General features: G+C 34.2%; 1 protein-coding gene across 1 annotated transcript; it reads left to right on the top strand.

Moving 5' to 3' along the window:
* The first annotated feature begins 846 nt into the window (after nt 1-846).
* On the top strand, nt 847-25,702 carry LOC143635625 (1-aminocyclopropane-1-carboxylate oxidase homolog 1-like). The gene is made up of 3 exons (XM_077103407.1): nt 847-1,184; nt 4,852-5,179; nt 25,595-25,702. The coding sequence occupies exons 1-3, from the start codon at nt 847-849 to the stop codon at nt 25,700-25,702; spliced, it is 774 nt and encodes a 257-aa protein (XP_076959522.1).
* The last annotated feature ends 343 nt before the right edge of the window (nt 25,703-26,045 follow it).

Genomic DNA, 26,045 nt, shown 5'->3' with positions numbered 1-26,045 from the left:
AGGCTTTAAGTCACTTGTTTGAGCATGCGGATATTTGACTTCTATGCATCACTTGATGGGAAAATGGGAGAGAATTTTGGTAATTGATGTGAAAGTATATGTGACCATACTTCAAATCTTACTGTACTAATAAAAAAAATGTTGAAGTTTAGGTGTCAAGCCTACATTTATTCTAATTTCTAATCTCTTATCTCATTCATTATAGCTATCCATGGGTCATGGGTCAAAACAATTTTGTCAAGTGGGTTATAACATAGTGTGGATTTTATTTATTGAATTAATTGTCATTTTCATACCTGAGGTTTGACCAACTACGCAACTAGACTACCTTTTTAAAATTTCTTGCAAATCAACACACGACGTTTCTATTAAAATCATGCTATTTTAGTACTTTCGTTAACCCCGTTTGTTTTTTTCCATCAAATATACATTAAATTAATTTATAAGTATTTTGAGAATCACAATTGAAATAAAAAACCTTATTTATTTTTATCATTTGACATAACCCGTGTAATACACGGGTTCAAAAGCTAGTGTAAAATAAGCTAAAGAATATTTCTCTTTAATGCATGCACCTTATATTTCTTTAGAAATAGAATATTTAAACTTATAAAAACAAACAAATGCTTATAAAGGCTTTAATAACGATTAATTTAGAGTGTCACAAAGGAACAAATATATATGCCAACCCCCAATAAATAAATAAATAATGAAAAGGCAGTCATATATGTATCTGCTATATTTTAATTTCATTATTTTATGAGGATGGATACCATTATAAATTTACAATATATACCCATGAAGACAGACAAGAACTTTGTAATTAGCTAGAAAACATAGGTTCCAATGGAAATCCCAGTAGTTGACCTTGCCTCCATGTTCAAGCATTCCAATTATGAGGCAGACCGAAGGAAGGTGGTGAACGATTTCGGGGAAGCGTACTTGAAATTCGGGTTTTTGCAAATCATAAACCATGGCCTGTCGGATGAACTGATAAACCAATGTCGGGAACTCACTAAACAGTTTTTTGATCGTCCCATTGATGAGAAACTTGAGTGTAAGCCCGTTTCAACTATTCTTTCAGCAGGTTATGGCAAGATGAATGGTAGCTTTGGCTGCAATGAATGGTTAATGGTGTGTCAGCCCGTCTTGGGTTTCAATGTCTTCCCTTCATGTGTGGTTCGGTAAGTTTCTAACATGTTTCCATCACACTCTCATAACTGAAGAAGAAGAAGAAGAAGAATCCAATGTGATTCTATTCAACAATGTTTAGGAGTGAATCCACATATACAAAACTAGAAATGGCCAATAGGGTAAAAAAAGAATTATCAATCAAGCCTAGAACGTGATCACGTTTTAAACAATAATAACTTTTATACTGTTTTAATTAAATCACATAATTAGTAAATTTATTATCTTTAATATGAGAGTAGTATTACTATATAAATTGTACTGAAAACGTGTTTTTTTTTCCTTCTAAAAGAGTTGCTTTAGTGTAAGGTAATGAGTGTATTATGCAATATATCTTGCTTAATTATTTACAATACATTGTGTAATTGAGTAATATGCATGTGTAAATATGTAGTATGTTATGTAACTATCAGATATATACCTTATGGAATATATATATATATATATATATATATATATATATATATATATATATATATATATATATATATATATTGTGTGCTTGTTACATAACTACGCGTTATCATGTATCCACATATGCTATGTACTCATTCCGTCCCATCAAAAGTGTCCATATTTCTTTTTTTATTTTTCTCATTACAAATGTCCATTTTAAAAATTTTTAGCTAATTTTCAAGTTTACCTTTAAACACACACAACTAACATTAATAAACAATATTGATGGATCAATTTCAAGGACATTATTGTCATTGGGTAAGCAAAAAGAGTAACCGTTCAATACTAGAAGAGTATCCGCACGATGCAGCAGGAAACATATACTTTGATAATCATGTAACAAATTTATGGGTGTTCATTATTTCGTTTGAAACTTTGAAACTGTTCATCAGTTTGGTTTCCCGGTTGAAACAGGAGCTGTCCGTACATATTGAATGTTAATTATTTACTTATTTAGTATTATATATGTTTTAATTTATCCCAATTTCCAGTATGTTTTTTTTACAATCTTTGTTCTTGTTATGATTTCGTCTTCTTTTTATTCTAATAATGTTTATTATTTATGTGACCAAAGTTATCTTTGTTCGTAGTATGATTCTTTTAATAATGTAATAGTTGGTGCTTAATTTGAAGTGAATGTATATGCAGATTAATGATTTTTGTTTAACTTTAAAACTCAATTTTTTTATTGAAGCACAAACTATATCCGAACATAATCGTTGATAATGGTTTGGCTTAATTGGTTTTAATTTTAAACAGTTCAGTTTCGGCTTTCGACGAAAAAAAAACGCGTAAAGTTGGCTCATGGTTTAATTTAAAACCATCAAAACCAAACCGCAAAACTTTGCATATTTTTTTTTTTACTTTGAAAACTATAGCAATATCATACTCAAATTAAAGATAATAAAATGCTCTTTTTATGACGTCGTTTATTTTAAAAAATATTAACGCATGAAAAAGTTATGACCGTTTAAAATTAATGGGGGTAGTTGGGTTAAAAGTGAAAATAAAATAATATATAGGTAAAAGATTAAGGACCAATGTTGTAACTTTAAGGGATGAAAATTGTAATTATTTTACCGAATTTTTATATGCACGTGAGATTTAATGTTACAATGACATTTTTGCCCATAATTAATGTTGTAACTCATGCTTTAAGTGTTGTAAATTACTTAAAATTGAGTGTTTTAATTTGTCCATGAGTAATGCATTATATATAGTATAGATACCTTAAACTTTTATTTTTTAAACCATGAAACTTTAGTGGAACGAAATGAGTAATTATTTACGTACATGTGTCACATTATTTATGATTTTGTTCGTAAAGATTTATGTACGTTATTTGATTATTTATATGCAACGATAAATCTTGGAGGTAAATATTGCGCGGACTCAAATTGAAGCGCGTGCCCCTCGCTTCAAAAATGTGTTGCGCTTTAATAGCTTTGTACGCTTTGCACATTAAATGGACTTAAACGTCCTTCAATATATATATATATATATATATATATATATATATATATATATGGGAGGGTTATCTTAAAAATAATTAGTTTTCTAGGAAGACTATGAATAAATCATAGTCACTGGATCATGTTAATTAATGGTTGAGATTTAAAATTACCAATAACCGACATAGTTTTCTAAAATTACTCTTTCATCATTATAACCGACATATTTTTCTTATAATTGTTTTTTCACCATAATTTGTAATACCAAATGTCAAAATTTTGTTGGTTCTTATAATTCTTAAAAAACTCATTATTCTTATTTGAACTATTATATATATATATATATATATATATATATTTAAGATTGATTTCTTTTGAGAACCACTTTGAGTTTTAAGAACTCGAAAGAACTCAACGTAACAAAAAAAAATTTCGAATTTTTTTTACACACATGTAATACGTGAGTGTAAGTAATGTACAAAAAATTACAGTATTTTTTACACACCAAATCAACATATTACACATGTGTAACTAACATTTAAACTTGTGTAATCATTAAAAATATTTATTCTCTCTCCTGATTCATTTTTTAATCAGATTTATTCTCAGCCAAATATTCCATACTCATTAATTAAATGTGTGATTCATATTGAGTTATTAAACTTCTTACAATTTATTAAGGTTTTCAAAATAACCATCCCTGTTTATTTATTGTATATATGTATATTTGTATCTAGATCGAGGCTACTTTATCAAACGGCTACCCAAGGAATTCAAAAGCTGCATTTATTAAAATAAACTATACTTTTGTGTATGTTTCTAGATAAAGAATATATTATTGTTATTGCTAATTTAATAAGAAAAAGACCGAGTAGATAATTTTATTTTTTCAATTGTGGGTCTACTCTTGCTATGCAACACCAATTCGATCAGTCCAGAAAACGATATTTAATCCACTATGTAAAGTAAAAGAAAGAACAAAGTCATCCAGCTTTTATATCTATCCTTCGTTTGTTATTCTTCTTCCTTTCAAATTGATTTTTCCGATTTAAAAAGGATTTCCTATATATCTTAAATATATATGAACGAAATATCTAAAAGTTCTTTAATTGCTCCTTATATTTTCTCAAGTCATCAGATTGTTTATTTGTAAATGAAGGTTTGTCATGCCCTTGAAAGAGTTATAATATTTCATTAAATTAAATATTAATTTCACCAAATATTTAATATGAAAATTCTATAAAATAGAGATATATTAAAAATTAATACAATTTTTTTTAAAAAAATATATAATTTATAATTAAAAACATTTTTATAGTAAAAAAATCAACGGGTCATGGGTCTCACCAAACTCATATAGGTTTAAACTGGTTATAATATTTCATTTATTTGTGAAACCCTTTAATAATCAAATCTTAAGTATATTATTAATTTTCTTACAATAAATAAAATTAAAATCGAAAAATATATATAAATATTATAAACAAATAATGTAAAACAACACCGAAATACGGTGGATAAAAACTAGTATAATTAATACAATAAACTAATATACATATGCATATACTTTACACTTTTATTTATCTATTTGAAGTTATTAGATAATCGTTAAATTTTTGTCATTGTATCATATACCATGCCAAATATTATAGTCATATATTAACAAGTGCTTGTTATGATTTTTTTAATATCGATATGTTTAAATACAAAATGTAAGCAACCATAATTACAAGATATAATTTGTAATTAACAGTGAAAGGTTGGAGGAGATCTTTCTTCATTTTCAGAAGCTTGGAGCAATGGGGGAGAACTTGGTTAACGATTACCTAGGTCTCCCGTCCAATTTTCTCAAGGAATTCAACGACGACCGATCCAAGGATGTTCTCATGTGTTGGCGATATCCACCTGTGTCCGCAGATGACCTTAATGAGATAGGAAGGGAAGCACACCAAGACACTAATTGCTTTACATTTTTGCTTCAAGATGATGTTGGTGGTCTTGAATATGAGAAAGACGGCTTTTGGATTCCTGTACCTCCCGTGGCGGGCTCTCTTGTGGTTAATGTTGGCTCAACCATTCAGGTAACACGTTTCTCAGACATGGACCATCGCTCTCCAAAGCAAAAGCCTAAAACTGCGCACAATCAGCTACAATGTCGAAGTTCCACTTATCATACAAAACACTTATTTTATCTCCAACCCATAAACCCAATATTTTTCCCCATTATTCTTCATAATCAAATTATTTTATCTACTAAACCAAATTATTATTTATTATACAAGTTGCAAAAACAAATAGCTTTTAGTAAAAAAAGTACGTAAAAAGTCACTAACTGACGGTATTTACAATTCCTTAATGCACACCAAAACGAATTTGAAAAATGAAAAACTTATAATAACCGTCACCTAAAACCCACGTTCCATCTGTTGATCAGTTTTTCATGTAAGTAATAAATAACATGAATAAAAATAAACCTATGAACATGTTACAGCATAAAGAGTAGTAACCGCAACATATTATGATGTAGTCAACATGTTTTTCATTTTGATCGAGTTCCCCTTTAGGATGTATAGTTAAGGATGATGTTAGGGTTCTTGAGAGAAACCCGGTTTAGGAGATATGAGGCACACAAAATTGTATGTGTGTGAAATTAAGTTATGATGTTAATATTTATTTCTCTTTATATACACCCAAAGGGAAACCCTTTATTAGTTAATTATAGGTAATATGGCTCATCAACAACTACCAAACTAATATATAATAAGGTATAGTTAATATTTTGATGTATTATAATATAAATTATTATAATGGTCATATATAAATATATATAATATATTTAATCTTACATTCTTCCACTTGCCCGAGTAATCATTTATTATGAGTATTAGATAAGCCTGATCAGGAGTTAACACTCATTTTAACTTTAAACTTAAACTGGAGCAGGGAAATACAGTCATTGAATTGAACATCAGCTCAAGACCCCCATTAATCATACTGCAGTCCTTATTTAAAACCTAAGTAGTTATGATCAAAATTTTCATGTAAGCCCTTCAGAACGTTTGACTTGTATATTAATTAGTCTATATGTCATTATGCATGCAGAACATATTAAGAGACATACAAAATCAAAACTGATGAGGAAATTTAATAGTTGATCATTCATAGTATGATATGCAATTGCGCATAGTCATCAATAACCCGTCATTATTATAAGCGCTTTCATAATATTTATGGGTGAGACTTTTAGTTATCGGATCCTTAAGCATATCATGAATGTATTCGATACGAAAATTTAGATTCCTCAATTTGTTTATAAAGGAATAGTTAGTTTCATTACGAAATTTAATGCAACACCTCTCGAACTGTTACTGTTTGAGAAAACATGGTAGCTGACTTTATCACAGTAAGTCTTCAATATATAAGTTATATGAGGTTAATAAACTTATGAGTCCATTGATAAATTTTCAACAACATTTATTGCTAATTGCGTTGTGATTAATCAAAATATTATGTACGTCATTATAATTTAGATTGTTATTATCAGTTCATTATGACTCCTCCATGAGATAGATTTATCTGCTGACATAAGAATATATCCCGAAAATTACATTATGTTATTTTTGAATATAACAAAGTTTAGAGTAATCTACCGGTTTGAATTCTCACTTCTTCTTTTAAATTATAGTCTTTCGTGTCTTTTAAAAATATTTTAATACTCTTTTAGATGATTCACATTAATCTAGACATATATAGTGTGTTGCAATTTTGAGTAATATCTGGACGAGTATAGACTTAAACCTACATAAGGCTTCTACTTAACGAATCATAAGGTAATAATCTCAATAACCCTATTATCCTCTAAATAGAGCAATATTGTTTGTTACATGTGTAAGGACCCATTTAAGGTAAAATTTATAGATCAACACTAACGTCCTTTGAGTCTATCTCAGAATGTTATGATATCTATTACGTAAGGGATATCTCTGAGATCTATCATATAAAAGTATGTACGAACAAAGTTTTGACTTATACATATACTTGTCAGAAGAATGTCATCTATATAAGGACAAGTTTGTTTTCTCCTACTCGTCTTGAGGTAGGTATATTAATCCACTTGGTTTTTGATAAAAATAGTTGTATAAATATTTCATCACATTATGATATATGCATTAACCCATACATGGATTTTATCGACTTACATACTAAGTGTTCTTAGTCCTTTAGTTTAGAACTTTTAGGTTGTTTTATGAACATATAAATATGTAAGCCAATTGTTATGGAAAGTTATGTTAATGTTTATCTAGTGTAGCTCTAAACTATTTTAAGCTACTTAAACAATGACGATCCTCAAAGAAATATTTTTTAATATAGGTAAGAAGATTCTTTGATGATTTATTCCCTTTTGAATATAACTTTTAATAATCAATCATGCTTCTTAGTGTCTTAACATTTGTGTTATGATTTAGTTTAGTTATGAACACCCTTAGGTGTTTCAATAAAATCACAAATGTTATTATGACTTATGGAATCAATTTTGCTAATAATAGCTTTATCCATTTAGAATATTGATTGATATTAATGGGTTAATTAGAAGAAGTCTGATCAGTAAGCTTTCCAACATCCATTTTTAACTTTAGTTAGGGAGGTTACATAATCATCAATGTTAGTAGGTTTTAAAACCTAGATGGCCTCCTGAGTTAAAATTGGATAATTTTAAAAGTCTTGGTTTTATGGATTGCTCTTGGTTAGGTTGCTATCATTTTTAGGATTCTAAGTGTGTAAGAGTTGGTGCAGTATGGTGTACAAGATGTGTAATTGGAGTTAAATTTGGAGTAAAATTTAATGACTCTCTTCCCCCGCCTCTTTTACTTCTAACAAGTCATTATAAGGACTTTTACTGCTCCCACTAACCTTAGAAGCCTTTAGGAAATTAGCATGCTTAGGGTCAATATTTAAAGACCAATAAATTCTAACAGAGAAACAAGTTAATAATGTAAGTCGTCGTAGTTTCTCTTGTGAGGATTATTTTATTAATGAATCGGAGTATGCCCACATTTAAGAAACAACAAAACTTTTATAAGAGTAGTAATAAATTCTAAAGAGATAAGTTTTGATGGAATAATGTTGTGATGGAGCAGTGTCTTGTACAAGAGTTGTAATTGAGATAATATCAAGTTTTCACTCCCCACCTCTTGCAACTCTTGCAGATTATAATCAAGACATTTAATGCTCCCACTAATCTTTAATGTCTCTAGAAAAACTACATAAGGAGTTTCAATGATGTACGTGATGTGGGAATATGTGATATATATGTTAGACTTGATTTGATTTCATTAACGTCCAAATGTCATAATAAACTTAGGGATATATTAGAAGAAATCGTTTTAGGTATATATGAATGGATTTCTTTAAAAAACCATGGACCATAGAAGTCAGATTAGATACAAGTAAATAGCTTTTTAAATGGTAAAAGAATTATGTCTGAATATTCCGTTTTGAATAAGTTCCACGAATGTCAGTAAAATATAACTTACGGTGGACCCATACTTATTCCTTAAGTCAAGTAATGTTTAGGGCATCAACACATGATTAAAATCACTAAGAATGAGATTAGATGAAATTCACCCTCATCAACAATGTCATGATTTCTCATGAAATTTGGTTTTAATGGATGAATTTTATAAGTCTCATTTGTCTTTTGTTAAATTCTTATTTGCATGATAACAAAAGTTGTGAAAGTATGTAGTATCATCTAATTCTATTTAATAAATGTTTCAATCCAGATATTAGTAACAAATAATATAAGAGTTTAAGGTAAGAGTGACTTTATGTTGGCTATGCAAACCTCACAACTGTCATAATGTAGCTTAAGTATTGATACAAAATTCTGATTGATCTCCAGAATATTTAAGGATCATAAAATGTAATTAGAAGACAGTTTTTCATGGTTATAATAGCCTTAACATTTAAATTTTGTCACCAACACTCATGTTAGTTATTTGTTGATATTAGTAAAGAAACTTGTAGAACTAGACTCAACCTATCATGTTAATTGGAATATTAGGATTAGCAGACTTAAATATCATCAATATATGACTACTGTTTTAGCCAGATGTTCTTTTGAATTATGGATAGCCTCGTTACTTATGCCTAATATAATGACATATTTTTACAACGAGACTTCTCCTTAGAGAACTTAAAGCTGGAAGTAATACTTGTAGTTTGCCTATGAACCTTAGAATTATCCTCTTTAAGTTTTTAATGGTGGTGAGTTGAATAACATCTTATGTTCCACTGCCATATTCATTTCTTTTACATGTGTTGCTAATCAACATACTCGTTTTCCGTTTGTACTTATGAGTGTTATAGTTGATACTTAAGGCAACAAATTGTAATAATAGAAACTTTTAGTATGTAATGCATTAGAAAAGTGTACTTATTTGCATGTGTGAGCCCTTAACTTTATGAGTCATGGTATTGTACATTATGATGTATTCAGTAATGTCATTTAACCTTATAGTTAGAACTTTTAAGGAGTGCGTGAATCTTAGGAGTTATTTTGATTAGTCTTAGGAAAAACTAAATCTAGAATAACTATAGTGATAACATTTATTTATATAAGTTCTTGATTATCATTATCGTAAGAGACATTATGATTGACTCATTCTATTTGTTATGCTCCAGTTTTCAATGGAATGATTATTATTATAAAGAGTAGTAGGATAGTCATATCCTGTCTTAAGGGATAACTAAAACTGAGAAGAGCTAAATATTATTGATACTCTTTATGATGTAAAACTTATATTATGTTTTAATATTAGAGTGGATGATTTAGATGAGATAGTTATTTATAGAAGAAAATTATAGGGAGAAATGTTATGGGATATTAAATAATACATATTAATCTTATGATCATTAGCTTAATGAAGGATCGTTAATGTGAGAATCATTATATTTTATTGAAGATGTGATATGTCTATTATTAACATCAAACTAATAGACTATAATTAAAAGTTCTACTTAAACAAAAAATAAATCACCTTTGGGCAGAATTAAAATTTATTTAAGTATGTGTGCAAAACACTTGTATCCCATCACCTTTGGGCAGAAGTGATACAATTATTTTAATTATGCACATGCTAGTTTTGCTTGATAAAATATAACACATCACCTTTGGGCAGAAGTGAGACATTTATATAATGTTAGGCAAAAAACTAACAAAAGCTTTCAGTTAGATTTAGAATGATGGTAAATGTAACTCATCACCTTTGGGCAGAAGTGTTACATCAAAAGTTCATTCAAGTTAAGCCTTTATATTTTGTAAAATTTTATAATATTTAACATTACAAAACATTTAATTAGTTAATAGCATAAATTGTTTAGAGTAAGGATTTTTAAGTTTCTGGTAAAACCTTATTTTTCAGAATAAGTTCTCGAAAATTTTGGGTTCCCGAGAATTGCCAGTTTCCGGCTTTTAGCGGGTTTTTCAGTATTTGGGTGTTTACATGATTTTATGGAGTTTTTAAAAAAATGTTAATTCTGGTATTAGTGAGTTTTCGGGTTTATGGTTATGACCCAAACCATTTTAGAAACTCACAAACTCTTAGAACACATAAGCTATTTTGAGCCCATGGACACATAATACATAAACCTATGAACCTGTTACAGCATGGAGAGTAGTAACCGTAACAGAGTATGATGTAGTCAACATGTTTTTCATCTTGATCGAGTTCCCCTTTAAGATGTATAGTTAAAGATGGTGTTAGGGTTCTTGAGAGGAACCTGGTTTAGGAGAGATGAGGCACACAAAATTGTATGTGTGTGAAATTAGGTTATGATGTTAATATTTATCTCTCTTTATATACACCCAAAGGGAAACCTTTATTAGTTAATTGTAGGTAATATGGTCCATCAACAGTGGCGGATCCAGAAAATTTTCTCATAGGGGTCGGGAATTTTTGTGGTCGGTATTAATACAGCTGTCGGGTCGAATTGGGTCGGGTCAAATCGGGTCGAGTCGGGTCATATATATATAAAAAAGGATTACCAAACAAAATACTAGATAACAAATATATTAAAGTTGTTCTCTACGAGTTTTCATTTTTTGAAATCTAACAATTACATCATCTACTTTAACATTGACAAGCAAATCTTTCTCAATGTAACAAATACGACTGTCGCTTAAATTTCATCACCCATTCGACTACACAAATCGGACTTCACATACTTCATCGCCGAAAAGGATTTTTCAACGGTTGCGATTGCGACGGGTGAGGCAGCAGAGGCGTTAAAAAAATAAATTTTAGAAGTTAGAATGAGATTGGGTTTTGGGCTAAAAATTAAGTAGGGTTTGAATTGGGTTTTGGGCTTAAAAATTAGATTGGGCCTCGTAAGGCAAGGCAAGGCTTGGTAAGGCAAGGCTTCATGGAGGACTTTCGTGGTCTTGGTCGGTGGAGTGTCGGGCCTCGTAAGGCAAGGCTTCATGGAGGACTTTCGTGGTCCTTGATATATATATAATTATATAACTTGTTTATGCTTACTAACCATATCTAACTTCTGCTCATTTTAGTTTGTATATCATGATTATGAAGTTCTATGGTTATGGGTTTGAAGAGACAAGCTTCGGTTTAACCGTAAATAGCTCCAAACCGTAAAACGAACTTTGTTACTAGTTTTGTTAAATAATTGTATAAACATGTTTTATGTTAGATCTAAGTTTCTAAAATCATTTTTATGAGTTCTATGGTTATGGGTTTGTAGAATCTAACCTCGGTCTTAGCCCAAAACAAGATCCGAACCGAAAACCGAACTTTCGTTTAGAGACTTAATGTTAACTTTTTGGTTGTAAAACTTCAGTATCATCATTTATAAATTATTATACAAGTTCTTTGATGCTCGAGCATGTAGTGACCATTCTTGATCTTATTCCAATATGGAAACCGAACCAAAACGAACTAAACCGATTTCACTTGCTTAAGACACAAAAGTGTGTTTCTAGCTACCAAGACTTGTATATTTCTTTAAAAATACTCTATAAACTGATTATAATAATTTTGGACAAACGAAACCGATCATTCTCTTAACGGACGTTGTTAGTTCTAAAATAATAGAACTACATACTTGGTTAAGTCTTATTTAATTTTATTGAGTTATCTCATAACATTCATTATTTTGGAAAGTTGACTTTGGGTTTGACCAATTACCAAGACCCGAACCAACAACTCGAAAACTCGTTAAAACCCGTTTTAGTATCTATATTATGAAGAGACTTGCATTCTTGCATTTTCACCCACCCTATTACTTAACATAGGTTAAGTAAATATTGAGGGCTAGATACTTTAACCCGGTTTAGAGCAAACTTATATTTTTAAAAGACATTATAATTTCTTAAATATTTACATTTTAAACCTTAAACTTTAAATTGTTTGATTTATTATCATTTATCTTATTTAAAGACTTCCTAAGACAACCTTTCTAATACAAGATTTCCTTTCATGTAGACTTTGCTCGTCAAACCTCATCCTTCTGGTTACTCGTCATTTTACCAAATATTGTTTATTACTTGAATGTGAGTACTTTCATTCCCCGTTTTCCATCTTTCGTTTTGGGGGTGATATTGCATACTTATTCAAACTAAATGTTTTATACTTGAATCTTAAACCACAAACTTTATTGTACACTTGACTTAAATGAATACTCGATTTGGTGTTATATGCTTACATGCTTAGATGCTAATGTGTTACTGCATTTGGTTGGTTGATTCATAAATCCTAGCTATATGGTATTCTCTTATAGCAAGGTGTCGTTAATTTATTCTTTTTAACGATTTCTTTATCTAAATTGTTGCTATTATTTATTGTTTTGTATACAAGTTGTAGGAATTTCTTATTATATAATTATTGTTAAAAACTATGAAATTTCTCATCAACCTTTGTGTTGACAAATTCTATTTTATGCAATGTTACGGGTTTAACTTTTGGTTGACTCGAGGGCTTGATGAAAAATGTTATCTAGACTATTAGGATATTAGCAAAACGAACAATATATTATTTGATGGTTAAGTTCGATTAATGTATGAACAAGTTATGTGATTCTTTATGATTTTATGAAATTAAATGAGTTGATTAAATATTGTCACTTTAATAGTGTCTTGTGTTTTTGAGCAATCCATTTCACCCCGGCTTGTTCCGCCGCCTTTGGTCGGGGTGTGACAGATTGGTATCAGAGCCATGACCATAGGATAGGTGGTTAGACGTAACGACCTAGTATAGTTTTTTCTTTAGGGTCCTTATACGTGTTGCCTATACATGTTTACCCTACTCGATTGTTCATTACACTTATTTATTTATATTTACTTATTTATTTAATCAAATCGTAAATATACACAAACACTCAAAACATTCTAAGGTATCCTTACCTTACTTTTATTTTATATATACGCATACACACACTCTCATAATAATATATGGTATCCTTGCCTTACCGTAAAAACATTAGTTTTTATTTTGTTTTACGGATCACGAGCTTAAAGATTGTCTCATATGAGACAACCGCTTTAAGTTGTCTAATGCAAGCGTTCCGATTGCCTCCTTATATTTTGGTGTTGAAACAATAGAGACCTGGTGATACGTGGACTAGTGTTGTAACATCTCGTTGTATCTCAAATTTTATTGGTTGTTATTATCGTGATTTGATTCGCAAACATGAAAGACACGGTGGTACGTGCACATGTTCGACTCCACATTTTATCTTATTTTTATTTAAGATTTATCGTCAGGACGTCAAGTCATGGTAGTTCATGCACGATTTTTCCGCCTTTAAATCTTAAGACATTATTTAAAAGTTTCAAGGATTTAAATAAATTTTCCTCTATTTTAATCATATTAACCCTCAATCACAAAATTCTCATTTATATAATTTTATTTGTCCGTTATGATTAATTTTCATATGTTTTGAATTCACATAGTAAAGTTATTTTATTTTGATTTCACACCATTATTTTCATTACAAGATTTCGTCTATTGTGATTTTTCTTCAATTTAAGTTAATATATTTCAAATTACTTCTAATAACTTTCAATATGCCATCCTTGTTAATTAATACTTTTTATAAACAAAATTTTTATTATACGAATTTCATCATATTAAAAAACTTTTATGATAAATTTTACCTTGATTTTTCAAGTAGAGCCCCATTATATAAATTTTAAACTGTCTTTAAATATTCTCATATAAGATTTCATAATAACATTTTAGTTTTATAACATCCCGTTTATTTTGAACTATCATTTCACAACATCGATTATTTAAATTTCTCATGATGTTTTAATTACACCATATTATAATACACATAGTATAAATTTTCATTACCCAAATTTATTCTCGTAACAACTCTCATTATGAAATTTTTGATTCATTATAACTTTTCACAAATAAAATTTGCATTATACTATTCAACTTGTTTTAAATTTCGTAAGATAGTTTTGCCTTGTTTTTTCAAGAAATTCACAAACTCATAGATTGTAATTGTCTTGAAAATTCTCATGCAAAACTTCATAGAAATTCTAATTGTAAAGAAGATGTCGTTTATTTCGATTTACAATGTAGGTCATTTTAACTTACCATGATATTTTAGTTACACGATATTAAATAACAAACTTGGTAAATTTTCATTACGCAAATTTGTATTCCCAAAACGACATTCATCATTCATATTGAAATCTCATAACAGATTTCGACATTCAGTTCACTTATTTTAATTTCCTCATAAGCAAAATTTTATTTTGATCTTTATAAAATTATTTTACTTCCTCATGACAATCGACTTTTATTTTTACAATAAACTCCAAAAATACAAACTTTATTATCTTAGTTTCCCGTGATATTTTCCACTACTTAATTTTAAGCATTTCAAGAATGATTTACGATATGCGGGTTGGTTTATTCCAAATTTTCTCATAAATTATTTTACAACTTAAGCCGACCCGACGTATCGTAACAACTCTCATTTTAGTGGGAAATTTTTACCAAAGAAATTATCGTGATTCACAAGCTTGAATCTCAATATTTTTATAAAACTTTATATTTCAAACATTTGTGGGAACTCCCTAAATAACTTAATTATTATAACAACCTTTTCATGAACATGAGTTTGCTAAAAGCAAACAATCCATGGTGGTTCGCAAAAGTTTCGTTTTCTCGCAAATATATATATATATATATATATATATATATATATATATTAATTTGTAATTTTATTATCGAAAGTCTCATGAGGGTTTATCAATCATTATTTATAAATTATGATATTTTCAATTTAAAACTTATTATTAGTCAAAGTTTCTCCAAAACACAACCCCAAGTTCCCAAGTACTCGTATTCCAACTCAAACTACCACCTTAAATCAAACCATCCTTCCACTTCAAGAGTTTTCCCACACAATCAAATCTTTCCTCAAGATGAACGAAACCTAACCCTCACTAACTCAACCCCATGAAAATCCAAGATGTACAACATCAACCCAACAAAAGCCCTAAATACCGACACTTTTACGCCATGAAAACCTATCAAACTTACTATCTTGATACTTCAAAGAAACCGAAAAACACACCCACAAATGCCTCGAACATATACAAACCAAAGTTTACCCAACTATGACTCAAATCCTTCGACCCATGCTATGTCAAATCACAAACCATATCGCCTTACCGTTTCCATCCAACCATAGGGTTTAATATCAAAATAGCAACCCCAAACACTCCTTGCAAAATACATGTACAAACCGAGTCTCAACCCAAGCTAGTCAAGACTTATCCGATCCATCAACTTAACCTGAACTCAAATAAGCAAACCTTATCCAAATAGCCCAACCACTACTCGCACAAGTCATCTAAGCCTAACCCACTCAAACGAGCTAAACTCAACAAACCCCCTCAACCCAACTCAAGAAAACCCAATTTCGCAAGACACTTGAAACACACTCACTTTTCACCAAATTTCCAAACCATTCACCATTCGAAGCCTAAAACCTCTCCATACACACGCAAGCTTCAATTGTTTTCCCTTAAATTTCTTTATATATATATATGTATATATATACAACTAGTGTATTTATAACGACCACATGTGCTCAAATATTCATTTTTTTCAAATTATAAAATCTTCCAAAATAACGATTTACGTATTATGCTCATATTTTATAAATCATCTTTGTAGAATATAATATTGTCATGACAACAAAATTCGATTATAAGGATTTTTTTTCAAAGATTATTAAACAATTATATACGTGTTTTCAAGAATTATAAATATTGTCATCTAAGGTGATAATCCCATAATGACTTTATAAATACGAGGTTTCATTTTGAATGTTGACTTCGGGATTTATCCAATAAAAAATTACAACTTTCATTATTTTGCATAAACTCATGTTCATGGCTTTACAAATCTTTTTGGGACACATTCATAAAAGCTTCATACACTAGACATTGTAACATGAATTTTGTACGATAACGATTTATGCGAATTTTTACTACTTATTATCACAAGCATCGTTTCTTTCATGATTAATTATCATCGCGACAGCTTTACATATGCTAAATTCCTTTAACAATTTAATTTACAAGATTCTCGTTTGATAGCAATTTAGATCTTTATCTAACTTCGCATTATTGCGATGCTTTGTTATATATACATTTTCTTGGAAACGATAGAATGGCTTTACTTGAGATTTCATTTTCGATTTTATTTTTATATTTTTTAAACGATATTATGAAGTGTAGTATGTGGGTTCCGGCGAAGTGTAATATTCATGTATGGAGGGCGCAAATGGATAGATGTAAGGCTCCGTTACCGGTAGCCCTACTTTAGTGTTGGATTTACTCATAAACGCGGTTCTAAATATCAGAGTTAATAAAAACTTTCGCGGAATAATATAAAAGTCAACCATTCATTACAACATCCATAACGTGTCTTTCAAAAACATAACATAAAACACAACATTTCAAATATCACGACAATCTCCATATGCCAGCCTCTTCGGATCCTGCCATATATCTTCCTCAAGCCAACTGCCTCAGTCGATTAGCCGGCGCGCATACTAAAAGTCAGCTACGCTGAGTGAGTTCTAGTTAATCATACAACATACAATACATTCACATACTAGCATATGCACCCGGAGGTACATACCTTCATATCTTCTTACACACTTACTTACATACGTACTTTCATTCTTTCTTTCGTACTTACTTACATACTTTCATTCATACGTATACGTTTTAAAGAGCATTCCGCCCTATAACCTTCGCCGATATTATTAGGGTCGGTTCCCTACGATCGCCGATATTGTTAGGGTTGGTTCCCTACATTCGTCGATACTATTAGGGTCGGTTCCCTTTATTCGCCGACATTATTAGGGTCGGTTCCCTACATTCGTGCTACTATAACATACCTATCATTTTCATACGTTCCTTGACGATATGTGCAATCTCCGAAGAGCGTTCTCGTACCATCAACATTTCATACATACATTGTTCATACATCATACATATTCATACATACGTCATTCATACATCATTCATATCAATCATACCTTTAACTAACACTTGATGGCACATGCAATATCCGAAAATCGTTCACGCACCGTCAAGCAATCGTCATACATAAATCATACAAGGCATACACTTACCACCGAAGGTAAGTGTATTGACTATCACATCGAGTATGCACACAGCCCCGAAAACATAACAAGGAAGTGGGGCTAGAAACTCACCTCAATGCGGTTGCGCTCACCGTTTACGGTTATTCCCTTATTGAGCTGTGCACGACTAACTGTATAATAATTATACGTGTCAATAAACTATCACTACACATATCGTCTTTCTAGTTTAATTATTACCCTCAACGAACGGGGTCCGGAGGCAGCGCCCTTGGCAGCGAGGTTCTAGGGGCGGCAGCCCCTAGCGGGGTCCAAGGGGCAGAGCCCCTGGCTAGGGTTAAGCTGAGGAGCTCTTGAACGGAGGAACATTCCGGTCTCGGATAGCGTGTGTGCTCTGTGCGAAGTTGGGGGGGGGGTAGACGGTGGATCATATCATGACGGGTTATGGGATAACGGCAGTGGTTTGGGAGCATTTTCTATTAGTATTTTGAATCCTTAAATAATTTGCTACTTAAAAGTTCAAGGGCTTCTTTGTAATTAAATCCTTCTTTTCTAACTCCGGGGACCATTCTGTAATTTTGTTAAACATCTGGTTCGTTACCTATCCTAGCGAACTAGTAACAAATTGAAACCTTTAACGAACTGGTCATGGTAACGAACTGGACCCTCTAACGAATCAGTCCATATAGCGATCCAGTCCAAGTAGTGAATTGGACCTTCTTATTCGTTATCTCCTTTAACGAATGACTATAATGAATTGGGGATAATTCATTACCTTTTAACTATAGCGAGTCAAGGGTAATTCGCTATCTTTTCCCCTAACGAACTGAAGCTAATTCGTTACATTCCCACAGACGAATCAGCTTAGCGAATTAATTCTAATTCGCTAGTTACCCTTAGCGAACTAGGGTTCGGTCAGGGATTGTCAGAACATTCCCTGAAATTCTTCTTAACCTCGTATTAACGTTTCCGGCGCCGCCGCCGGAGAGCCGCCGGAAAAGCGCGGATTCGTCGGAAAAACGAGTTTTAACTCGTTTTTCACTGTTTTTCGTCCCGTTCGATCCAGATCTGAGCTAGGGCGACCCCTAAGCTAACCATAGGTTCGGTTTATACCCTATTCCACCCGGATCTCGTGACTTAGACGGTTTAACGGTGTCGGCACGCCGTTTCGTGATTTATCTCACGGATTTAAGCTCATACAATATCATACTATCATACCTTGGATCGGGATCGGTTCTTCTTCTATATTTCGGCTAGAGAGAGAGACTAGAGAGAGAGAGAGAGATTAAGTGTGTGTGTTTTGGTGGTGTATGGAATATGTGTAAAATGAAGGATTAATGGGTATTAAAGGTATATATAATTATTGATCATTGGCTTAAGACTATGGTCTTTCTTTATTTCTTTCTTTCATAACCCAAGTCCATAACCCATATCCATTTACCCAACACTAGCCCGACTCATAATAACTCACATTTCATTTATTAACCGAGACTATAAAAACGGGATGATACAAGTCTTCCCTCCTTAAAGAGGTTTCTTCCCCGAAACCTAACTACTACATAAACAAATTCGGATAAAATTTGCGCATCTCTCCTTCAACTTCCCAAGTGGCATCCGATCCTTTGCGATGTTTCCATTTCACTTTCACTAATGGGATAACTTTACGACGAAGCTGCTTCTCCTTGCGATCAACTATCTCGATTGGTTGCTCAATGTAGTTCAGTTGTTTATCAACCTCAATGTCCATTAATGGCACGTGCGAGGCGTCATCAGCTAGACATTTTCTCAGATGAGACACATGGAAGGTCGAGTGGATTCCTTCTAACTCTTCTGGCAAATCTAACTTGTAAGCCACTTCACCTACTCGATTTAAAATCTTGAACGGTCCAATGTACCTCGGACTTAGCTTTCCTCTCTTCCTAAAACGAATAATTCCTTTCCAAGGTGAGACCTTAAGCATCACATTGTCACCAACGTTAAACTCAATCGGTCGTCGCCGCTTATCGGCATACGAATTCTGTCTGTCTTGAGCAGCTTTCATTCTTGCCTTAATCTGGTCAAACTTCGAAGAAGTTTCTTGAACAACTTCCAAACTTCCCATCTCCTTTTGGCCAATCTCTCCCCAGCATACCGGAGTTCTACAACGTCTTCCATATAACATCTCAAATGGTGGCATACCAATACTTGAATGGTAGCTGTTGTTATAGGAGAACTCTGCCAGATGCAGATGATCATCCCAACATCCTCCAAAGTCTAGAACGCAAGCCGTAACATATCCTCAAGGGTTTGGATCGTCCTTACAGACTGTCCATCTGTTTGAGGGTGATACGCCGTACTGATGTTCAATCTTGTTCCCATGGCTTCATGGAACTTCTTCCAGAAACTCTAAGTAAACCAAGTATCCCTATCGGACACGATTGATAACGGTACTCCATGCTTTGACACAACCTCTTTTATGAACAAGCTTGCTAACGTCTCTGACGAGATAACCTCTCGTATAGGCAGAAAGTGAGCACTCTTGGTCAAACGGTCCACAACCACCCAGATGGTATCATGATGCTTAGCTGTACGAGGTAGCTTAGTTATGAAATCCATGGTGATGTGTTCACATTTCCATTCTGGTATCTCTAAAGGTTGCATCTTTCCATAAGGCTTCTGATGCTCTGCCTTGACTTGTAAACAAGTAAAGCACCTACTAACATAATCTACCACATCATTCTTCATTCCTGGCTACCAATAGTCTCTTTTCAAATCTTGGTACATTTTCGTAGCTCCTGGATGAATCGAATATCTTGACTTATGAGCTTCATCTAAGATTCGACCTCTGAGATCTCCATGGCGTGGAATCCATATGCGGTGAAACCTAGTCTTAACGCCATGCGTGTTTTCCATTAACTCGTCTTGCTGACCGAAAATCCTTTCTTTCTTTACTAGTCCTTCATCTACCAGCACTTCTGCTTGCACCTTGACGATTTCTTCAAAAAGACTTGAACTCATAATCAATTGGTATGTCTTCACTGTTGCAATAACTTCCTCATTCTTACGGCTCAATGCATCGGTGACCACATTAGCTTTACCAGGGTAGTACTTAATGTCGTAGTCGTAATCCTTTATCAGTTCTAACCATCTTCTCTATCTCATGTTTAGCTATTTCTGTTCGAATAAGTACTTTAAACTCTTATGGTCCGTGTAAATGGTACACTTAGTACCATACAGGTAATGCCTTCATATCTTAAGAGCGTGCACTACTGCCGCTAGCTTTAAATCATGCTGCGGGTAAGTACTCTCATGGACTTTCAACTGTCTAGACCCGTAAGCTATCACCTTTCCTCGTTGCATCAACACGCAACCTAACCCACGGTGCGAAGCATCAGTGCAAAATAACCAAATCCTCGTCATCATCGGGTAAAGAAAGGATTAGAGCTTGCGTGAGTCTCTACTTTAACTCCTGAAAAGCTTCCTCTTGAAACTTACCCCAACTGAATACCATCGACTTTCGGGTCATCCCGGTCAACGGTGCGGCTATCTTGGAGAAACCTTCGATGAATATCCTATAGTAGCCAGCTAACACTAGAAAGCTTCGTATATCAGTCAAATTTTGTGGTGTTTTCCAATTGGTTATCGCTTCAATCTTAGCTGGGTCCACGGTAATCCCTTTAGGATTAATCACATGACCTAGAAATTGCACTTCTCGCAACCAGAACGCGCATTTCGAAAACTTAGCATACAACTTCTCTTTCTTCAGAGTCTCCAATACTTCTCGCAGATGCTCAGCATGATCAGACTCGCTTTTGGAATAAATCAATATATCGTCGATGAAGACAATAACTGACTTATCCAACATTGGCCAACACACCCTATTCATCATATCCATAAATGACGCGGGAGCATTCGTTAGACCCAATGACATTAAGAGGAACTCGTAGTGTCCATACCGCGTCCGAAACGCTGTTTTAGGGATGTCTGCCTGATCTGAGATCTATTCGTGAGAACCAACTTGACCCTTGCAGTTGGTCTAACAGATCGTCAATCATTGGCAAAGGATATCAATTCTTTACCGTAAGCTTGTTCAACTCGCGATAGTCTATGCACATTCTCATACTTCCATCTTTCTTCTTCACGAACAACACTGGCGCGCCCCAAGGAGAAACACTTGGTCGTATGAAACCTTTGTCGAGGAGTTCTTGCAGTTGGGACATCAATTCTTTCATCTCAGACGACGCTTGACGGTAAGGCGCTTTCGCGACGGGCTGGGCTCCTGGTATTAAATCTATCTGGAATTCTCTCTATCGCTCCGGTGGCAACCCCGGAAGATCCTCAGGGAATACTTCTGGGTAGTCGCACACGATAGGAACATCTTTCATTTCTTTCGTCTCGGCCCTAGCGTTGACAACATACGCCAGGTAGGCACCACACCCTCGTCTTAATAAACCTTAGGCTTTCATCATTTAAATGACGTTAACCCCTGAACTTTCCTTATCACCATAAACCGTCACCGCTCTACCATTTAAAGACTTTAGCTTTATTATTCTACTCTTACATACTATCTGAGCTTCGTATTCAGATAATCAATCCGTTCCCAAGACTACATCGAACCCTCCTAAGGTCATAACATACAAAGTAACAGGGAACTCATGTCCCTCTAATTCTATTTTACAATCCTTAACCATTTTCATTATTTTCACCGAGGTGTCACTAGCGGTTTCTACTATGAAGGTTTCAAACACTCGGCAACTTTTCATTTTAGCTAGTTCACTAAACGCCGTAGCTACAAAACTTCTATTCGCACCCGAATCAAATAATACTGAAGCAGAAATACCGTTTACTAAGAACGTACCCGTCACAACATCAGGAATCTGCCTAGCTTGTTCCTGGGTCAGCATGTAGGCTCTTGTTCTCGGCCTCGCTTGATCAGCATATTTCTTCTCACTCCCTCCTGCTTCACCACTCGTACAAGTCCTCGCCAAGTGACCTGTCTGTCCGCACTTATAACACGCAGGCTTCGCACAACAATCTTGGGCAAAGTGCCCCATCTTACCACATTTGTAGCAGGCATTTGACCCTGATCTACACTCTCTACCATGGGACTTCCCACACTGGTGGCCCACCTCAGACCCAGTGCCCCACTTGCACTCTCCAGCGTGCATCTTTCCGCACGTCCTACATGACCTTTTCTCCCACAGTCTAGGTTGCTTGTTCTTGGGATTCCACATCTGAGTACCAGGTCGTTTGGCAGGCGTGACCCACTTCTTTTCCTTCTTCTCATCCATAACCACCTCATCTGTCAAGTCCTCATAAACCGTTTCCGCGAGTCCCACAGCAGAATCAAAAGTACCTGGTCTACCAGCCTTGACCAAGACACGAACATTCTGTGGCAGTCCCCTGAGGTAGCATTTGATCCGCTTGGCCTCGGTGTTCACCATGTATGGCACCAACCTTGACAGACGGTTGAATTCAGTGAGGTATTCTCGGTGCGTCATCTTACCCGCCTTCGGACTCAAGAACTTCATCTCAACCTTTTCTATCTCTGCATCAGCACAGAATCGTTTCATCACTAACTCTTTCAGATCGTCCAATCTCAAGGCCTTGATCTCTTATCGACTCTTCCTTTGCTCAACTGTCTCCCACCAGTACATCGCCTCCTCACCGAATGATTGGGTAGCATACCCCACAGCTTGGTCGGGACGACATTCGCTAATTCGAATAATTTTGTCCATCACGGTTATCCATTGGAGAGTAGCGATTGCATCTCCCAAGCCGGTTAGCTCCGGTGGATCATAGCCTTTGAAAGACTTATAGTTGCACCCACCTCGGCCCCCTTTCTTGTCATCAACCTTCACTGACTTAACCACGCTTGATTCTTCCCCCTCCCCTTCATCATTCTTCTTACCATCTCCTTCCGCCCTTCCAGCGGTTCTTTTACAACCTCCAGCAGACCCTTCAGCATTCCATTCTTCGCAGCAGCTGCTACCGCTTGAGCAATGGCAGCTTGAACAGCAGGGTCAAGTTGATACCCCTCGTTGTTACTCGGATTTCCACCGGCTGCACTTCCTTCGCCTTCATTGTTAGTAGCGGCCTCTACTGACGGCTATTGGGGAACACGTGGCCTACCACGACGTCCTGTACGCCCTCCTTTTCCAGCAGCTTTCTTAGCTCCAGCCATTCGTATTCTATAAGGAAACACAAACGTCATCACTTAAGGAACCATTTAGTACAAGGATAGTAAGGCTAACAGGTAATAACAGTGGCCAGTAGTGATTAGCTGATCACGTTACTTTCTGTGTCCTATACACTTCCTCTTATGAGTCTACTTGTGCTAGTTCTTTTTCTAACAATTAGACAATCAAACAGTTCATATCATCACATACCCTATCCCTAGCAATTAAGCTAGCATTCATACATTCTTTATTTAGCTACTACGCAAACATTTATTCATCATTCTACTTTACATGTGAATTTAATCACATACTTTACCTTTACTTAGCTTGCTTGAGTGACACATGGCATTCTCGTACTGGCATCTTCTTTCTTTAATCCCATTATCTGTTCGAGTCTAAGCATGTAGGATGCTTAAATCTCTCGAACTTTGCTCTGATACCAACTTGTAAGGCCCCGTTACCGGTAACCCTACTTTAGTGTTGTATTTACTCATAAACGCGGTTCTAAATATCAAAGTTAATAAAAACTTTCGAGGAATAATATAAAAGTCAACCATTCATTACAACATCCATAACGTGTCTTTCAAAAACATAACATAAAACACAGCATTTCAAATATCACGACAATCTCCAGATGCCAGCCTCTTCGGATCCTGCCATGTGTCTTCCACAAGCCAACTGCCTCAGTCGATTAGCTACGCTGAGTGAGTTCTAGTTAATCATACAACATACAATACATTCACATACTAGCATATGCACCCGGAGGTACATACCTTCATATCTTCTTACACACTTACTTACAAACGTACTTTCATTCTTTCTTTCGTACTTACTTACATGCTTTCATTCATACGTATACGTATTAAAGAGCATTCCGCCCTATAACCTTCGCCGATATTATTAGGGTCGGTTCCCTACGTTTGCCGATATTGTTAGGGTCGGTTCCCTACATTCGCCGATACTATTAGGGTTGGTACCCTTCATTCGCCGATATTATTAGGGTCGGTTCCCTACATTCGTGCTACTATAACATACATGTCATTTTCATACGTTCCTTGACGATATGTGCAATCTCCGAAGAGCGTTCACGTACCATCAACATTTCATACATACATTGTTCATACATCATACATATTCATACATACGTCATTCATACATCATACATATCAATCATACCTTTAACTAACACTTGACGACACATGCAATATTCGAAGATCATTCACGCACCGTCAAGCAATCGTCATACATAAATCATACAAGGCATACACTTACCACCTAAGGTAAGTGTATTGACTATCACATCGAGTATGCACACAGCCCCGAAAACATAACAAGGAAGTGGGGCTAGAAACTCACCTCAATGCGGTATTTCTACACATATCGTATTTCTAGCTTAATTATTACCCTCAACGAACGGGGGTCCGGGGGCAGCGCCCCTGGCAGCGGGGTTCTAGGGGCGGCAGCCCCTAGCGGGGTCCAAGGGGCAGAGCCCCTGGCTGGGGTTAAGCTGAGGAGCTCTTGAACGGAGGAACATTCCGGTCTTGGATAGCGTGTGTGCTCTGTGCGAAGTTGGGGGGGGGAGACGGTGGATCAAATCTTGACGGGTTGTGGGATAGCGGTGGTGGTTTGGGAGCATATAAGCCGTTGGTTTAAAGTTCTCCCTATTTTCTGTTTTTTGGTTAGAGATTTGTTAGAGCTACACAAGACCACCAAGCTTGGAGTAGTGGAAAAGGAGGCGTTTTATGGAATAATTACTATAGCGTGTTGGAGATTATGGAAGGCGAGAAATGAAAAAGTGTTTGATGGTAAGAAAGTTATTTTGAAAGAGATTATTGGAGATATAAAGCTTTTGGTTTTCCTTGGTTCAAGTATAGGTCTAAACATAAATCGTTAGCTTGGTTGAATTGGTGTAAGTTTGTGTTTATGTAATTCTTTGTTTTGGGTTTTTGTCCTCCGGCCTGTGGAGGTAGTTTTTGGTGTTGGGTTGTTTATAAAAGTCTATAGTTCGAAAAAAACACATATTGCATTTATATCAATTGTTGTCATTTATCGTGTGACATTCGTCAATTTCGGGTCTTAGTTGTATTCGTTTATCTTGTAAACCGACCCATTTTGTAAACCGAAACCTTAAATA

The sequence above is a fragment of the Bidens hawaiensis genome, unplaced genomic scaffold, assembly GCF_021521415.1.
Source record: "Bidens hawaiensis isolate Kalapana, Puna unplaced genomic scaffold, B.hawaiensis_p1.1 tig00007615_1, whole genome shotgun sequence".
NCBI classification, from domain to species: Eukaryota; Viridiplantae; Streptophyta; class Magnoliopsida; order Asterales; family Asteraceae; genus Bidens; species Bidens hawaiensis.
Note: the sequence above shows the minus strand (reverse complement) of the source record. Positions and strands in the feature narration are given on the sequence as shown.